The 16,391-nt window shown below is 50.3% G+C and overlaps 7 protein-coding genes across 7 annotated transcripts; 1 reads left to right on the forward strand and 6 right to left on the reverse strand.

Annotated features, from left to right (window-relative positions):
- Positions 1–36: 36 nt before the first annotated feature.
- Positions 37–1,802, reverse strand: AUEXF2481DRAFT_167476 (uncharacterized protein). The gene has a single exon (XM_013493952.1). It carries the CDS (start codon positions 1,581–1,583, stop codon positions 279–281), a length of 1,305 nt encoding a protein of 434 aa, XP_013349406.1. The 5' UTR covers positions 1,584–1,802; the 3' UTR covers positions 37–278.
- AUEXF2481DRAFT_35179 (uncharacterized protein) lies at positions 1,740–3,097 on the forward strand. Its single transcript, XM_013493953.1, has one exon. It carries the CDS (start codon positions 1,771–1,773, stop codon positions 2,713–2,715), a length of 945 nt encoding a protein of 314 aa, XP_013349407.1. The 5' UTR covers positions 1,740–1,770; the 3' UTR covers positions 2,716–3,097.
- Positions 3,098–3,654: 557 nt separating this feature from the next.
- On the reverse strand, positions 3,655–4,515 carry AUEXF2481DRAFT_25201 (uncharacterized protein; the record flags this gene model as incomplete). The annotated part of the gene is made up of 1 exon (XM_013493954.1): positions 3,655–4,515. One exon carries the CDS (start codon positions 4,513–4,515, stop codon positions 3,655–3,657), a length of 861 nt encoding a protein of 286 aa, XP_013349408.1.
- Positions 4,516–5,534: 1,019 nt separating this feature from the next.
- Positions 5,535–7,145, reverse strand: AUEXF2481DRAFT_167640 (uncharacterized protein). The gene is made up of 4 exons (XM_013493955.1): positions 7,049–7,145; positions 6,693–6,986; positions 6,551–6,639; positions 5,535–6,493 (listed from the first exon to the last, which is right to left on the reverse strand). Exons 2-4 carry the CDS (start codon positions 6,786–6,788, stop codon positions 5,692–5,694), a joined length of 987 nt encoding a protein of 328 aa, XP_013349409.1. The 5' UTR covers positions 6,789–6,986; positions 7,049–7,145; the 3' UTR covers positions 5,535–5,691.
- Positions 7,013–8,668, reverse strand: AUEXF2481DRAFT_104342 (uncharacterized protein). Its single transcript, XM_013493956.1, has 2 exons — positions 8,141–8,668; positions 7,013–8,082 (listed from the first exon to the last, which is right to left on the reverse strand). The coding sequence occupies exons 1-2, from the start codon at positions 8,379–8,381 to the stop codon at positions 7,442–7,444; spliced, it is 882 nt and encodes a 293-aa protein (XP_013349410.1). The 5' UTR covers positions 8,382–8,668; the 3' UTR covers positions 7,013–7,441.
- Positions 8,669–8,879: 211 nt separating this feature from the next.
- AUEXF2481DRAFT_35184 (uncharacterized protein) lies at positions 8,880–10,749 on the reverse strand. Its single transcript, XM_013493957.1, has one exon. It carries the CDS (start codon positions 10,503–10,505, stop codon positions 9,129–9,131), a length of 1,377 nt encoding a protein of 458 aa, XP_013349411.1. The 5' UTR covers positions 10,506–10,749; the 3' UTR covers positions 8,880–9,128.
- A 3,926-nt stretch (positions 10,750–14,675) lies between these two features.
- Positions 14,676–15,952, reverse strand: AUEXF2481DRAFT_93901 (uncharacterized protein; the record flags this gene model as incomplete). The annotated part of the gene is made up of 2 exons (XM_013493958.1): positions 14,676–15,308; positions 15,355–15,952. The coding sequence occupies 2 exons, from the start codon at positions 15,950–15,952 to the stop codon at positions 14,749–14,751; spliced, it is 1,158 nt and encodes a 385-aa protein (XP_013349412.1). The 3' UTR covers positions 14,676–14,748.
- Between the last annotated feature and the right edge of the window lie 439 nt (positions 15,953–16,391).

Consider the following 16,391-nt stretch of genomic DNA (forward strand, 5'->3'; position numbering starts at 1 on the left):
TAGATCATTGTCTTTGTCGCATACTAATTCCGGAGACAAGCAGAAAGCAGACACCTGGCAGGTGATGTCATACGGAATGGACGTCGAGACAGAACGCGTTCGTCGCTTGGGTATTCGTTAGCTTTAGTCGATTGGTCTCAGTCGGTCCTTCCTCAGGTCTACACAATTTCCACCAATCTCACAACATAGCGACAACACTCTGAACGGTAAGTCGCAGGTGCTGATGATTATATACACAGCAAGACATTCCCAATTGGTAGAGACGGCCATAAACGGACTCAATGATCGGTTGAAGCAGCCCGTCGCCCTAGATCAGACCGCATTGAGTACACTGCCCTCTTCCAGCCATCCTTTTCACGCTCTCTTTCTTGCTTGTATATACCAAGCAGACGGAACAAGCCGCCGCTCATGCTGACATGCTTAGGTCCACCTTGGCCATAGAGGGATGGGTCCATTTCAAGGTGCCGGCGAGGCATCCGGAGTTCGAAATCAGCGCAAATCCGCCGAGTGTCCCAAAACCCAAACCCTAGACGATCGAAAACATCACTACACTGGGCTTGTATCGGGCCATAAGGGGCATTTTCCATCGCACGAACGTATCTGGCGGATGGGTTCTCTCTTTGGAATTCAGCGTCAAACGGAGACCATACAACAGAATGGTGTGATGGCTCCGACACGTCTGCAGGACACCATGAAAACACTGGAGCAGTTGGTACCAATTCTTTAGAGCTTGGGATAATCGTCAAGTAAGGAGGATGAGGGATCAGATAAGGCTGCACTACAGTTAGATGGTCGAGATCAATTGGTTTCGGTGATGAGGCTCGCGCGCTAGCTGGCGGTTGCAGCCTTGTCCCTGCCACCATAGAATTGGTGATCTCTGCTATTATGTTGTCTGTCCAGCGATGGGCAAGGGGCGAAAAGTTGACCTGCGTGCGAACGACAGAATCTAAAGCGTTACCATAGGAACATGCTGCAAATTTATGTGATATGAGCCTTGCGATACTCAATCTCCACAAACCCCATAGAACACGACCTTCCTCCAGCCAGCTAGGATCTCCGAAACTTGCGGCTAGATGTAACGTGGTACCTTCAGGATTTTGTCGCATGACTAAATCGCGGTCATAGAGCATGTAATTGAACCGCGGGTCCGCCAGCTTCTGGAGCTGGAGAGTCTTAAGATAATCAAGCTTAGACCGGAGGATGAAACGTCCTATGTCGTAGAGAAGCACACCTTGAGCGACCACACGAAAAACGTTCGCAGCAGAAGTCGTGTGCCGTGAGCTCGCTAGGGCTAGTTTCACTGCTCTGAATCGATCTTGGACTTGAAAATCTCCAAAAAGATCCATTTTGAACTCGTCGGATGGTTGCTGCTGTAGATGAAGATGCATATAGATCAAATTGATCAGCTCATTGGGCATGCTCCGATGAGCGATAGTGTCAAACACATGGCGAGCGTTCAGGCGAAACGTCGCGTACAAGTGCGGTGATGACAAGATAGCGGCATATAAGGCTTTCAAATTAGGCAGCTCCAGTAGGATATAAAGCGGCAACGGCGCTGGTAATTGCGACAAGTGATTCTGCATTGTAGAGCGTTGGCTTCAGCTGTGTTCTGGACTCGACTGGTTAAGGGAACGAGCCAGCTTCCGAGCTATGGGTAAGACATGCTTACATAATCAGATCATGTCGCCCAAAGCTTTCCACGTAACTCCACTCACTTCCGGTGGCCAAGGTCCTCAGCGAAGCACTTGATTTTGCTTCCGCCCATATGCGATGCCTGATTTCTCGATCCTGCCAGCGCCATTGACTTTGTTTATCCTCCTGGAACTGCCTAGTCTCAAAGCCTTGTACGCTGCAATCTTAGCGTCGCCGCACCTCAATGCCGTGTTTCGTTCAAACGCACAACGTGTCTTCCGAACGGTCATCGCACAGAGTCTGTCTGACGAACTTGTCTCTCCAGTTCTCATATATATGCTACTGCGAGAACGTCTCGTGACAAGTGGCATCTCTCGGACCTTTACCATCGAACAGCTCCAGAATATGGCCGATGATTTGATCGCTGCCGCGACTACGGATCAGTGGCCGAAGATAGCTGTTGCAACCATCTTTCACACTGTCGCGCAAGCAGTCCGCGTCCATGACATCGCTTCCTTCATTCTCCGCTCTAAGCTTGACTGCCTCGGCACACTCAGATTCGAAAGGCTGGCCAACCCTAGATACAGGTACCGGGGACCTCATAGTCTGAACGATCCGGACCCTCAAGGTGTTCCTATAGAGATCCACTTACCACTCAGCGACCCAAGTTGGGAAGAAGAGACGCGCGCGATCCGTGTTCTGTGGCTTTTGGCTGCGTGTTGGCGAGCGATGCAGAGCACGACTACGTCCGGTAGGGATACCGTTGAACGCTTCACAGCACCCCAGCGAGCATTCTTTGGCCTTGAAGATCAAATGACATTGGATATGGCTACCGAAATGGCACAGAGCATAATTTTTGGTCCTTCATTACGGTCGCCTGATGAGCCGAATAAGAGGCTCACTTTCTCTTACGGTATTTTGCAAGCGTACCCGATTAAGGGGACTGTATACACCACTAAAGCTCTCGTCTCTGATTTACTGCCAACATCACCAAATTTCTCTTGGTGTCCAGCGGTTACCTTTGTCCGGCTTGCTAGTGACACTGCCACACGGGGAGAGGCGTACTTCCCCTTCCGACAATAGAGCACCGAGTTATCTCGCATCCGGATCTATAGATTACGTGCTGACAGTCCGTTGCGAGACTCGGACTGAGAAACATTTCATTGCCTCGGTTTTGGCTTCTGGGATTCGCACCGTGTCTGTGTTGAGCTCGGCCTACGTAACCGCGGTCACGATTCTGTAACAATGTCGTTTGGAGTAGATGGAGGCTCCCAGAAGGGCCAGCGTTCAAGTATGAGCGATAACATGTTCCGTGTCTTCAATATATACAAGCAACAGGAGCAGCGTCAAAGACAGGGTTGGTATCGTTGCTAGACGGCGGGACTCTTCATTTGATCCAGTGGGCTATACGTGCCTAAAGACATCAAGAATGCCTCCTCTGGCCACAATGGTACATTGCTTCGGTCCTGCGACACAGTGTTATGCTTGCCGATTGCACGTTCCTTTGATTGACTACCTTAAGCAGATGGCGAGGGTCTTTCTTCCGAGTTCCAGACTCTGGCCCCTTGTACAATACTTCCTGGCCATTATCGCTGACTCACACTGGTAGACCTGCTGTACTAATCACGTCAGTCGCTGTTGCAACGCCGCGACATCTTGTGCCTGTGCAGTTCTTGCGAGCGAGATGCTGTACACGTCGGCGAGCGAGGATACACGCGTGTGCAACACTCGTGCCCTGTCCCTGCGTTGAGACACCCAAGCATAGAGTGTACACGCTGCTGACGCGAAATGTTCATGATCGGTGATAGCCATTGAAGGCCCCATTTAGGTCTCTCGAGATGGCATGAGATGGACAAATGGGATTCCGCTCGGGCCTATATTAGCTGCTTCAAGTCTGCACTTGCTTATTGGAGGGATTCGCGATCGTATATCCTGGTAATCGACTGGATTGACAACCATGACTCAAAGCGATTGAGATATAGTAGCAGTTCCCATATTCCAGGAGTAACTTTGCCTGAAGTTCTAACGATCCTCGGACAATTGCGTCCGTTTATCATCATAGCTCTCTTTCTCGATCGCATGCTTAATCTCTGTCATGGAAGTGAACCGCAGACTCCAGCACCTCTCTATTACACTGCCAAGTACATCCAATACTCTTGTATTTGGAAATTCTCTGCGAGCGATTTTTCCTCGAATCTCTTCCCTGTCTTTAGGCTCCTCTAGTTCAGGCCATGGTTGCTGTCCAGAGACCATGACGTAGAGCGCTGTGCCTAAGGCGAATATTTCTGACTCTGTTGTAATGCCCATGTCTGTCGGGAGGTCGGCACCATCCAGCCTAAACAATCTATGGCTATACCTGTACGAGCAATACGACCTGGCTCCATCTATAGATGCACCTCCCCAGTCTCCAACTTTGAGGTCCAGTGTTTTCGTTAAGAAGAAGTTGAGACAATGTATATCGGCATGTAGTACCCCGAGCCCATGCGCAAACTCTAGAGCCTCTGTCACTTGATAGCCCCATTTGTATAACAGATCCTTTCCGGGTATATGTCCTTCGAGCAGCCAGTCTTGTAGGTTCCCCAGCTCTGCGAATTCAAGCACCAAACCAGCAGGTATTTCGTCGTGGATGCCATGGTAGGATAACAAGCTTGATGGCGGATTGTTCGCAGAAAACCGCTCGTAGACTTCCTGCTCGATGGGCAGAAGGACATCTGCGAACTGCGGATGTATTGATTTGCAGATGTGAGGGTCGGTGCTGTGGTTGGGAAGCAAGTAAATGGTCGATGTGTGGCCGTCACTTCTCGGCAGGGCGGTATATTTGGGTATGGGCAGTTGCGAGAATATGCAAACAACTGCCATGCAGGCCAGCAGTGGCCATACCATCAGGAACTCAAACTTGACGAGTTCGTCTGGACCGACGATTGCTTCTCAAGTAGGTGGAGCGGCGGGCGCTCATAAAAGCTGCGACCAATCGTTCGACCCTCCCAAAATCAAATCAAGTACATCCATACGGCCGAACGAGCGGGGTCGGGTACGGTCGCGTCTTCTGCTTTGATTCCAGAAGAAATCAGATTCTGGATCCGGCCATGCCACATCAAGCCTCATGGTCAGAGGATCTGTTTGTCTCTTATGTTTACCAGGTGGGTGATCACGCTTCGTGTCGCGTTCGTCGCGATATAGGGTCGACGCGTGGCCAACCCGTGCACTCGACGTACGCATTGCGCCACAAACGACAGTGAGCGCCATGGCGACAAGAGATAGTTGTTCAATGCTTCCCTGTCGCTGGTAAACGTTATGTGTGACTGTTAGTTACGCGCCAGCAGTACTGGCCCTTGCGGAGGGTGCTCGTGCTTCGCTTTATCAGAATTAGTGGCCATGCTACTGTATGAACGTGTCCACAAGCAGACGCGTGGTTGGAGTCACTGTATGACGTGTCTCAGGGTCAATGCGCCAGTGGGGCAGTTTCAGGGTGAGATCGGCCGAGCAATTGCTGTCAGAGCTACAGCCAAGCAAATGCTTGTCCAATCCTTGCATTGCTTGTCCAAACCACATTTCCGACGACTGATACTGTCAGTCATCACTGTCGGCAGCGTGTGGATGTCAAGCCCTGCCTTACACTGAGCTCGACTTTGCTGACTTGATGGAGATTCGCTGATCATGCGATGTGCGCTCCAGCATTTCGCACGCAAGAAAACTCGAACGCAGATGTGGCGTGTGCTTATACCTCCCAAGGCCGGCCCAGTCATCGATACAACGTCGATGCAGCATTGAAATTTAGACAAATGGCCTCAATCCTACGTCTTCGGAGTAGCCAGACCTTCGCCGTGTTCATACAGGTGCGGCAAGAACATGACATCCTTCGCCTGATAAGGAATCACAAGGTTATTATCATAAGGAGGTTTCGATACGACTCTCCAAGATATGGATACGGTTCCTCTACACAGCCACACCTGACACATGTCTCCATACGGAGTTGGAAGCACTTGTGGGATGCCCATCAGATGCAACGGCTTCTCGTTCATATCGAAATCTTACATGGCAACACGATAGATCGAGGGCTCAACACACTGTGATGGCATACAAAGTAATGGCCTTGCATGTCGGGTTGTAGAACTTCGAGTTGAACGCCGGACGCGAGTCAGCGGCACATCCCTGAAGTATCGTGTTCACTCCATCGCTCGGAGCGCATCTCAACTCCCGAGGCATACCATTGACAGCAGCTGACGGGAACGAGCACATCACTGCTTGTCTTACTGGAGACTGAGAAGCCGCAAGCGAAAGATCAGTATCGTAGATGTATCCTGGTCCGGAAGGCATGTTCCATCCAACGGTGGACCCATCTGCCATGAGCACAGCACCGTCTGCGCGTAGAGTCCATGTAGTTGCCCCAGCCTGGGGACCGAAGGAGACATAATCTCTGTCGCCAGTAAGGAACTGACCGACTTCATTGCTTGTCGTCGCCTGGAGAATGAAATTCGCAGTCCCAGTACAACTTGGTTGTGCAACAGTTACGGTTGAGAATGCTTGAGCAGTGGTTACGGTCGTGGTACCGATGACGCTGATCAGAGTTGAAGTTACTGCTGGAGGCGGGCTTGCTGTGACAGTCCTGATGGTGGCACCGACGCATGAACAGGCGGAGGAGTATCTCGCGGTACCAGAGCAGGCAGATGCGTACTTCGGCACAGCACTGTTGGTCTGGACATTTGGGCACATTGAAGGTTGGGAGACAGCTCTAACTATAATATCTCGATCTTCGATATCCCGAGCTGCGACTGGGGCCGCGGTAGTATAGATAATCGATGTTGCGGTATAAACGCTAGTGGCCAGGTCCGAAGTCACAAGGGCAGTGACTGTGACCGTGCTGTTTAAGACTCAGTCAGCATGCTTTCCAGACTTGAAAGATTTCACGGCAACAAACCTTGGACAAGGTGTAACAGTTCTCTCGAAGAACGAAACGCAATAAGCGCTGGCAGAAGCGGCGCCTGGCTTTCCAGCGGTAGCACGCACCTGCGCGAGTCCATGGTCAGCGAAGTCTCTATCACTAGGTTGAGCTGCCTCACCGAGCGAAGGCAGTTGTCCGCATTGCATTTTTGCAAAGCTCCGTTCACATGCGGAGCAAGACCACCCAAAACTGCCACAATCCAAGATCCTCGCATGTTGTATGTATCGCTCAACGCGGTATACAAGTGGGCGAAAGCAAAGGGATGTCTGAGTGAGTCAAAATCAGAACCATGGGATTCCGATTCTTTATACTGAGATCCACGGCGCGGAGACTCGTTGAACTTTCAAAGGTTGTGCTAGGTGCGCTGTTGCGAACACACATGAAAACTTCTCCGAGGCTCTCAATCTTTGGCCTTTGGGACGTGCAATCAGCGGAGCTGAAGAAGTTGTTACCATACAGTGATCGAAGACGTACAGGTATGTATCCAATGGGTCGAATCTCATTCACTGTGCACGTACCGAATACGCGGTTGACATAGAGCTTAAACAAGATCTTGTACCTGTACATGCAGACAAGCGGCAAGTCACCAATTACCACATCAGGCACTAGTCTACCGCGGGGTGTGAGATATGCTTTTCAGGGAGAACCATGCTGGGCTGTGATTGGACATCTTGAACTGAAAGAGGAAACCTTCCCTGGAAGCTGCGGAATTTCGTACCGGTGTTGCCCCACGTTGTCGATTCGTCGTCCGCCCCCTGGAGTCACTTGCGTTGTGAAGCTTCAGCATACGCTCGGCCAAGTCCTCCGTTCGACATCAACAAGAAAGAAGCAGTCAAGAAGGTTGGCACGTTCTTCAGTCGCACCTGATCAGACGAAAGTTGCGACCCAAACGTCCATGCTTCTGACACTCTGCCGACCAACTTTCTCTCCACCCACGCTTGCCTCACACGCATCGCGTAAGGCTTGCACAACACTTCTTTCCTTCCTGTCGTTGACACACTCTTCAATCTCCTTCCCAAAAGAGGATGAGAGACAAGCAGATACTTCCCACTGGCCATCCAACACCCCCTCTCCAGATTCAATCTGGTCCTCTCTCTCGAGTCGCCACCCAGCCTCTTGGGCCAATTCAGTCAATCGCTTTGGGCTCAGTACTGTACGGACATTTGAGTGGCTCTCAGCTTTGCGACATTCGAGCGCTGCCTGCGTGAGAGCTGCTAGTACATGTGGGTGAGCTAATGGATTCGTTGCTGTCAAGGACCATTCGGCAAGCAAGAGACGCTTGCTGTGTCTTTTGAGTGCACGGAAGGTCTGGAGAATGAGCGAGGGTGAATGAAAGTACCACAAACAGTGAGCAAGCACCGTCGCATCGAAAGTGTGACTGTCGTCAAGGGACGTTGAAGGAAGCGACGAGAGATAGTCAAGAGGTGGTTGTTGGACCCAAGTGATTTTCCCGCCCAGCTCGCTCTTGGAAATGTAGTTTTGCGCTTGGCCAAGTGTGTATGGAGCTCCTGTAAAAGGAATCAGTATGTTGCTCCTGGTACCTCGGGGCGTTTGCTGGGTCCCCACCGTAATCCAAACTGGCAGGGTCGACGGCCACTATACTTCCGAGCTGACCAACAGCAGATGCCAGTACAGCCGTACAATCACCTTGACCGCAACCTAATTCGAGAACTCTCGCCCCATCGATGGTTGACCAATGTTTCAAAAGCTCAACGCGATGAATTGTCTGTGCATGCTGGATCTTAAAATGCTTCGGGTCATGTAAAGAAAGACGGGCGATTGATGCGGCGTCAAGCTGAGCAGACATGTTGAGGTGGGAATCTATGCTTGTACCAGTAAATGGAAGTGGATCGCGAGAAGAATTCTGTGACACAATCCAACGCGATTGTGAGTGTTATAGATTAGTCGCGTCGCTCCTTCCCATCATCCAGTCGGCAAGGGGTGAGTCATGCGATTGGAGCCGCGCCAATCATATTAGCCTGAATGCCATCCTTCGAAACTGCTGCGTTGCATGTGAGATGTACACAATGCAGCAACAGTGAAATCATCGTGTCCTTGTATGGTATATCCACGCAATACGAGTGAACAAGATTGCATATCGCAACGATCTCTAACCAAGCATCAGTTCGGGAAGCTGACAGTGATGAAGCGTTCGGAGAGGCAGCCGGCAAGCGGGAAACCTCTGGACGGAAAACGTTGTGAACATGCGGCTGACCCCCACTCTTACCCCGCTCATGTGCACAGTGCACCATTCGGGTCGGAGAGACAAGAAGTATATACATGCCATAAACCTGAGAGTTCTTGTAAAATGATACGATGCGACTTCATCAGACTCCTTAGGACCACTGCAAGTGTCCAATCGGCTACCGCTAGGCTATCCTTTCCTGGGAACAAGTTTGAAGCACTACAATTTTCCCGACATGACCTGGTACGCACATATTTATTGATGGTGGAAGAGATTGGATCATGCGGCCTGTAGAAGGAGAAAGCAAAGAGAAGTCAATTCAATCTTGCAATGCGTCTATAATCGTGGTCTGTCGTTAGATTTCTGTCGCTAATATACAAGTGCATCAAACAATCGTCTGTACTTTTGAGCTACCAGCTCTTCTCTGTAAACGTGTCGCCTGAGCAGTGCATCCATCTGATCCCAAGTCCTGATGCCTGTGGATCTCATCAGACCACTCATGTGTTCGTCACCGCTCTGGCTCGGGATCGCGTGACTCTCCATGGTCATCTTTGCCCATATCGCAATATCCTGGTATTTCGTGCCCATCAGCTGGTGGGTCTTCAAGTTTCGAGCCGCTTCAGCATGAATATGAATGCCCAACTGGACGTTGAACTGCCACTCTAGGCTGTGTGCCTCGACAGCCGCCAACAAGATGAAACCGTTTGCGGATATCAAGGCTGAGCGAATGTGGTAAAGAGCGTTTAGATCTGTCTGGTCCCAAGCCTCCTCATATGAATCAACTGGCTCTGGAGAGATGGAATGGCTGGCGCTCCAGGATATTGTCTCGATGACGAGTTTCCGGTACGTTTGGACAGAGTGCAAGCCAGTATATTCGAACGTCGCGCATCGAGCAACGATACTGAGCAAGCTTAGAGCCTCTGGAACCTCGCCTGGGACAACGTGGAAGCCAGAAGGTAGACCCTCAGGAAGTACTGTGCCATAGATGAGGGACCTTGTTGCGGAAGACGTTGCTTCGGCGATGTATCTCTCTTGCGTAGCCTCTTGGAAACATGTCAACGCTACATCTGCCAAAGCAGCGATGCTCCCATCCTCCAGCGAACCGAGCGCGAGTGGTAGAGCTTTCCACGCTTGTAGGTGTACTTCGTATGACTGTTGATCCCCGAAACGGCGTTCCCAACCAGCAAGTAACGCGATCGATATCGAGTTCAGACTGTCCTTCGAGTTGTGGATGATAGCTTGCTGAACGCCCTCTAGAGACGCGCCACGGAGGAATAATTGACCACTACCGAATCCAGCGTGTAGTTCATGTCGAGTCACACCACAAGTGTTGGCGAAAGTCCCTGCGACGAACAATGCGGCTTCGAAACATGTGTTACCACCGGTGAAGGCGTTCCAGAGCAGGATGCGATCGGCTTTTTGCGCCATGGAGGCGACGGCATGGGCATCGCGGGAGCGGAGTCGTGAGAAGAGGAGGGAGATCGTGTCGTAAGCCGCTCTATCTGCCGTATCCTGTTTGTCGACTTTTCCCGATCCTTTTGTTGCTTTTCTTGATCCTGAGGCTTTCGCGATGGACACTTTCCTTGCGATGGTAGCTTTTCTTGCTCCAGAAGATGTGTGCGCGACATGAGCTCGCACGACTCGTCGCTGTTGTGTGTAGACTCCCGCGGCTCGACGTTCTTTCAATGCTCGAGGATCATATTCGACCCATGCGAAGGATAGTTGGTTTCCACTACCATCAGTCATGGTCACCGTGCGAGACACATTTGAAGTCTCTGCCGTGGACGAGGATGTTGATGCAAAGATTCACGAAGTTTTCGGTGGAATGATCGCTCGCTTGAGCCAAGAAAACAATGACGCTGTACGAAGAGCTTGAGGCTATATGATCGCCCGGACGCCGATGTCCCGAAGCTAGATAAGACATATCTCACCTGACGAGTCAACAAAACCTTGACCCTCAAACCATAATGATTCGAGATCGACAGAGCCGTGTGAACGACAAGTGACTGCCATGTGTGTCAGGTCGCTTTACAGTGTCTTAGACTTGCCAATCTGAGCTGACATTGCGACCGTTAATGAGTTGAAAAACCAGTGTCCGAATTGCTCCGGGTGAAAACGAAGATCCCTTGGCGATCGTGTGTATACCAGGGTGCCCCTAGAAGCAACAAATGTTCGACCTTTGCTCTCCTTAAAGGCTTCCTCACGGGTCGGTACACTGCTCCGTAGTCGCCCTACGATTGATCTAATTGTGTGCAGTGTAATCTAGGCTCTAATGGGCGTAAAAAGAAGAAGATGGGTAATGTGCAACAGATCTGCTGAGATGTGACTGATCAGCCCGAATTTCTAACACGACACTTAACTATAAAAGGACGGTGCACATTGTGACCCTCTGAACGACCTTCTATACATCATCTGTCGAACCTATCATCGAAAAGTAGACACCACTTCCACAGGCGATAGGAAGCACTTAATAGTAAAGCAAGTCGAAGAACATACCAGAATATGACGCTGGTTAGCCGGATTTACTCACGAAAGTGGGGAGGCTCAAAGTTCTGATCAGTGAACTCTTGGCGATTGAACCGTTCCTTCGCAAAGTCTCTTTCAAACTACAGGAGCTACTTTGCGGACTGAAAGGCTTATCGCAACCTTGCCGGAGACCTGTGACCGATCCGAAGCAGATGACTGTGCTGCGCCCCGAAGTCACGCTTATGCGATGCCCATATTCAGAGATGGGAGTCGCTCCTTCTTAAGCTCTAAGTAGGCCGTTTTAGCACCTCCTGTTTAACACCTTGACAGGAGCGTTTCTCGAGCTCTAAGTGGCTAGTCGATCAAGTGGCGAGGGTTAAGGTGTTCAAGGCGTACACCATGGTGTTAGAGCCGTACAGGAGCTCAATTCGGCTAGTCTGAGGCATAGTTCAGCTAGCTCGGCGGCTAGCTAAGCTCCGAGGTTGCAGAGGCCTCTAAGCTCTAAGTTCGTAGCGTAGCTATCTATATACACCTCGTTGTTAGCATAAATACTTAGGGCTCTTATCTACCGGCAAGCGAGTGGAGCAATAGTCAGTCCAGTTAGCAGTCGTTACCGTCGATAGATACCCTCGGCCTTACTTCGCCAACTTAATCTAGCGCCCCCTAGAGCGCTTAGAGCGCTTAGAGCCAGTAGAGCTAGCAGAGCGCTTAAAGTTCTTAAAGGTCTCGCGGAACTAGTCGTATAAGAGGTGGTAGAGGCAGCAGAGGTCCGCGTAGCGTAGCTAACTATAATCAATCCGGCCGCCACTAGACTAAGTAGCGCAACAAGGATCTTCTCGACATCCTTTAGATCTATACGCCGGCGTACAACCGCATCCCGAACTTAAACTAGTTTCGTCGTATCTAGAAGCACTAGAAGTAGAAGACTGGCTATAACTACGCGTCGATAAAGAGGAGGATCTAGAGCATAGTTAACGAGCGCCGGCGCGTATAGCGGCTAAGGACGGAGACCTCTAGAACTGAGAATGAGACTGACTATACAGTCAGCATAGATCGGTTTATAAGAGAGGTGTAGGATCGTGCTGCTAAAGAGAACTTAGCAGCAGCGCTTAGCGTAGAGGCTTAGCGACGATAGAGCCGTCGAACTAAGCGTGATCGAGAGCGTATAACTGCTCGAGGCGCTTAGCAGCGCTCACTTAATGACGAGAGCGACGAGGACGCTACTTTAGCTGCTAATGTTAACGACTTCGATACGTAGAGCGTTAACTTAGAGCTAGTAATTAATGTTAATGTCGAAGTGAGTAACAGCGCTGCGCGCAGAGGCCGAGGTATAGCAAGTTCAGTTAGTTCGCTAACGTAGCGTCGTCGCCGAGGTGGCAGCTATAGCTTAAGTAATAGCTTAGTAACGATACCTTCGTAGGAAGAGCTATTAGTTAACCTTATAGCTATCGCTAATCGCGCCTTTCTAGCAGCTGTAGCGCTAACTTAAATGGCTCCTATAGCAGAGATTATAGAGCTTAGAACTAAGGTTACTTAGCTTAAGGCATCGATATAACGACAAGAGGCTATGCTCGCTTAGCTACTGCGCCAGTAACAGCCAGTACTAGCGCTAGTACCAGCGCCAGTACCAGCGCAAGTTAAGCCGCTCTATTATACGCCTTATCAGCCGAACTAGTTCGTACCGAACGCTTAGAACTGGTAAAATTCATAGCTATCTATAGCTCTATTAAAAGGTATTGCTTAGGAGATGGCGGAGAGCATAAAAAGCGAATCGACGACTGACTCTAGCTACTAGTATAGGTATATAAGTTCGTNATTAGTATAGNAACACGGTAGAAGCTAGCTACCGCTTNATTTCTAAGGTTAAGGCCTTTAGTAAATGCTGTATATGTCTATAAGGACTNAGTTCGACTAAAGGCATGCTTAACTGCTATTCGGACCTTTAATAGACGCCTNTTAAAGGCTCTCTGTTTAGCGGTAAGGTATCGGAAGCTATACTAATGCTTATACGGCGCTATAACTCTAGGGTNGTTGCTATACGNAAGGTCTCTATATANATAATAGCGCTCGCCCTTAAGTAGCTTATTAAGCTTCGAAGGCACTATTAAGCTCTGCTATATAGACTAGTCGTTGTCGCGGCTATAATAAGGACCTANAAGCGAACTAANAAGGCNATCTAGTGTAACAATTGCCTAATACTTAAAGCTATAGCTATAGTAATGGCTAGAGAAGTAGTCTCGCTNACGGCGCTAAGGTCGATTAAAGCCTCTAAAAGTACCGTCNACAAAACCCTATATACTAACTCTACCTCCTCGCCGGCGTATACACTTAGCGTACTCTTAAATTCGCTTAAGACGTAGCCGAGGATGCCACTTAAGCAGCTGTCGGTGCTCTCTATTAAGGAATTTAATGGTATCGCTAAATACCGTGCTTAGATAGCTACGGCAGCGACTAAAGTGGTCGTAAAGCACCGTCTAGTCGTTCGGAAAGTAGAGGCGAGCGTAGGTAACTGCTATAGCGAAGTATAGCGACGGTGGATTTAGTCGGTTGTTAAACTCGAGAGTATTAAGCTTTAGGAGCTACGTTAACTTAACTACTTTATCCCTGCTAAAGCGACAGAAGAACTTAAATTTATCGGCAGGCCAGCTATTAAGCTGCTAGTCGAAGTGGTTGTATAGTAGAGGGGCTCGGTAGATAGTACGCCGAGAACGACGGCGCTAGCAGAGAATAACAGCGACTATTAGTATAAAGAGGAAGCGACGACGGAGCTTATCTATAGCTGCTGTATACTAGAGGTTAGCAGTAGTAGTGGCAGCAGTGATGACAACGACGACGAGATAGAGGGGTTGTATACGCTAGTACTACTAGCTGCTAGCGCTAGCAGAGCTGATACTATGGCTCTAAGGCCTCGGAAGTGGCGTATACTTGCTTGCTTATTCAAGCTGTATGGTGTTGAACAGGAGGTGCTAAAACGGCCTAGTGACTCGCTCCTTCCTTCCTGAAGGGAGCGCAAAGCTTAGATCTTCTGCTATTCACCATCTACCGCCCATCGTCAGTCAAAAGCCGCCGGCCAAGCCAGATCGTCAAACTTCAGCGCGCTACTTGTCGCGACGTGGGAACAGTGAAGCGACCAGAACGGAAAGAACAAGGTCATGTTACAAGCAGGAGAGGACGTTCGCGTCACAAACCCTCGACACGCGTGTATAGTCGCGCACGCCCTCTTCAAATTGTGAGGCCCTCTGCCATGGGCGCATAGTTTTCGGATCTCACATAGAGAGCGCTGGGCCTCGGTGGAGCACCCATCGTGAGGGACTTCCTGCCCGCATGAAAGAGTCGGTCGCCTGTCAAGAACGATTTCTCCACTCGGACGCCAACTCGTACGTCGTCGAATCTGGAGATCATAGCTCGCATGAGCAAGACAGGTGTATGAGCATGGCTGCCTCTCACTCCACGGCTGCGGTAGGGTTCAAAAACTTTGAACAAAGTGCACTTGGCGGTTCCCGATGTCTCCGTTCTCCATTGCTTACTGGGATCTATATGTGGCGGGCGCCCCGAAAGCCCTGTCTCCATCTCCCCTCTGAAACATCTCATCAATGAACGCGTGCCTCTTCAATGCGACCTCCCAGTCGGCGTAAGACTCCTTCTCACCCTTGGCGAATGCTTCATACAAACGCCCGACGTTCTGAGCCGGACGCTCTAGGTCTGTCAAGTCATCCTGCGGCAGCTCAATCGTCTGCGTTTCCTTTTCTCCAGCTTGTTTGTACTTGATTACGACGCCCTCGTGCTCGATGTCAAAGCAGCCTCTCGTATTGGTGATCAATATGTCTCCTTCATCACCGTTGATGAGCCAGCGGCAACCGGGCTCTCTGGGGAAGGCTTCGCCCGCTCGCAACTGATAGGTAACAAGCGTACCAGATTCAAAACGACCTTGTAGGCGAATGTTGTCGGGACACTCTTTCTTGATGCTATCAACGACTTTGCCGCCTTGAGACGGGTCCATGAGCTCGAGAGTCGGGTAGTCGATGCCCATGATGCTGTCGTAGGTCTCGAGCTCGCCAAATACCTCAAACAGACAAGTGATGCCTGCTCTGACCAGCGCCTTTCGGTGTCGTATTCTTGAAGAACTTACTGTGCAGGAACCAGATGGTTGCGAAGTTTGCACCAGCTTTGCGTTCGGCGAGAATTTGAAACGAAGTCGGCAAAGCTTTGTCTAGGGGAAGTACAGTCGTGCCGATGAGAGTCGTGCTGAGAGGTCTGCCAATCTTGCCTTCAGCTATGAGCTTCTTGACCAGGTGCACGACAGGACTGGCTTGGCCTTGAGAGCCGAACATGGTTTTGACACCTTGTTGCTCCGCCAAGGTGACGAGTTCTTTCATCTGCTCCATGTTCGATGCAAGAGGCAATTCGGTATACACGTCTTTGCCAGCTTTGATTGCAGGTAGCAGAACTTTGCAGTGGCTCTCGTTACCAACAACGCAGACAACAAGCTCGACATCTGGATCGACGGCCAAGTCCTCAGCGGAACCATAACTCCTGACCGACTCGGGAAGCTTGAAATGTTTGACTGAGTTCTTCGCACTTTCGACCGAGGAGTTGCAGACGGCCACTATCTCATAGTACCTCTTTCCCTGCTCCGATTGCAGGTAGGGTAGATGTGCAAGGGTAGCCCAGCTGGTGACCTTGGATCCGGTGCTGAGACCGACAAGCCCGACCTTGTTGGGTGCCATGGTGAGTAATCTGAAGTGGATCGAGAGGGTGACTTCTCTGTCTAGCAGACTGAGGTAGTTCAGTTACATACTGTCTCTCCGCACGAACTCGGACACGACGGACTCTGTTCGTCGCAAAGCCCGTACTGTGTTTGATCCGCGGCATGCGGCAAGTCGGAGTCGGCGCAATGATTACACCGTAAAGCATGAATTTTAGGGTGATTCTAAGCAACGCTTGTCCGAACGCGACATTCAGCTCGCACAAAGAATCCTCTGAGACGACACGTCTTGCATTCGAGTCATGATACATTTGCCAAGGAGCAGCAGCACTGGTATGTGCGGCCTGGCTGTCACCTCATCTTGACCAAACAATTCACAGTCATGATTTGGTACCTGGCTCGTTACAGAGTGACACCGTATGTCGAATGTATAAGCCCCCGATCATTATTGATCAATTGCT

This window comes from Aureobasidium subglaciale (assembly GCF_000721755.1).
Source record: "Aureobasidium subglaciale EXF-2481 unplaced genomic scaffold scaffold_0, whole genome shotgun sequence".
NCBI classification, from domain to species: Eukaryota; Fungi; Ascomycota; class Dothideomycetes; order Dothideales; family Saccotheciaceae; genus Aureobasidium; species Aureobasidium subglaciale.

Coding starts and splice junctions, on each gene's coding strand:
- AUEXF2481DRAFT_35179 (XM_013493953.1), top strand. CDS start 1,771: ATGCCTGATTTCTCGATCCTGCCAGCGCCATTGACTTTGTTTATCCTC.
- AUEXF2481DRAFT_167640 (XM_013493955.1), bottom strand. CDS start 6,788: ATGCGAGGATCTTGGATTGTGGCAGTTTTGGGTGGTCTTGCTCCGCAT. Junction 6,640..6,692: donor CGGACAACTGCCTTCGCTCG/GTGAGGCAGCTC, acceptor GGACTCGCGCAG/GTGCGTGCTACCGCTGGAAA. Junction 6,494..6,550: donor ACTGTTACACCTTGTCCAAG/GTTTGTTGCCGT, acceptor AGTCTTAAACAG/CACGGTCACAGTCACTGCCC.
- AUEXF2481DRAFT_104342 (XM_013493956.1), bottom strand. CDS start 8,381: ATGTCTGCTCAGCTTGACGCCGCATCAATCGCCCGTCTTTCTTTACAT. Junction 8,083..8,140: donor CCCTGCCAGTTTGGATTACG/GTGGGGACCCAG, acceptor TTCCTTTTACAG/GAGCTCCATACACACTTGGC.
- AUEXF2481DRAFT_167476 (XM_013493952.1), bottom strand. CDS start 1,583: ATGCAGAATCACTTGTCGCAATTACCAGCGCCGTTGCCGCTTTATATC.
- AUEXF2481DRAFT_35184 (XM_013493957.1), bottom strand. CDS start 10,505: ATGACTGATGGTAGTGGAAACCAACTATCCTTCGCATGGGTCGAATAT.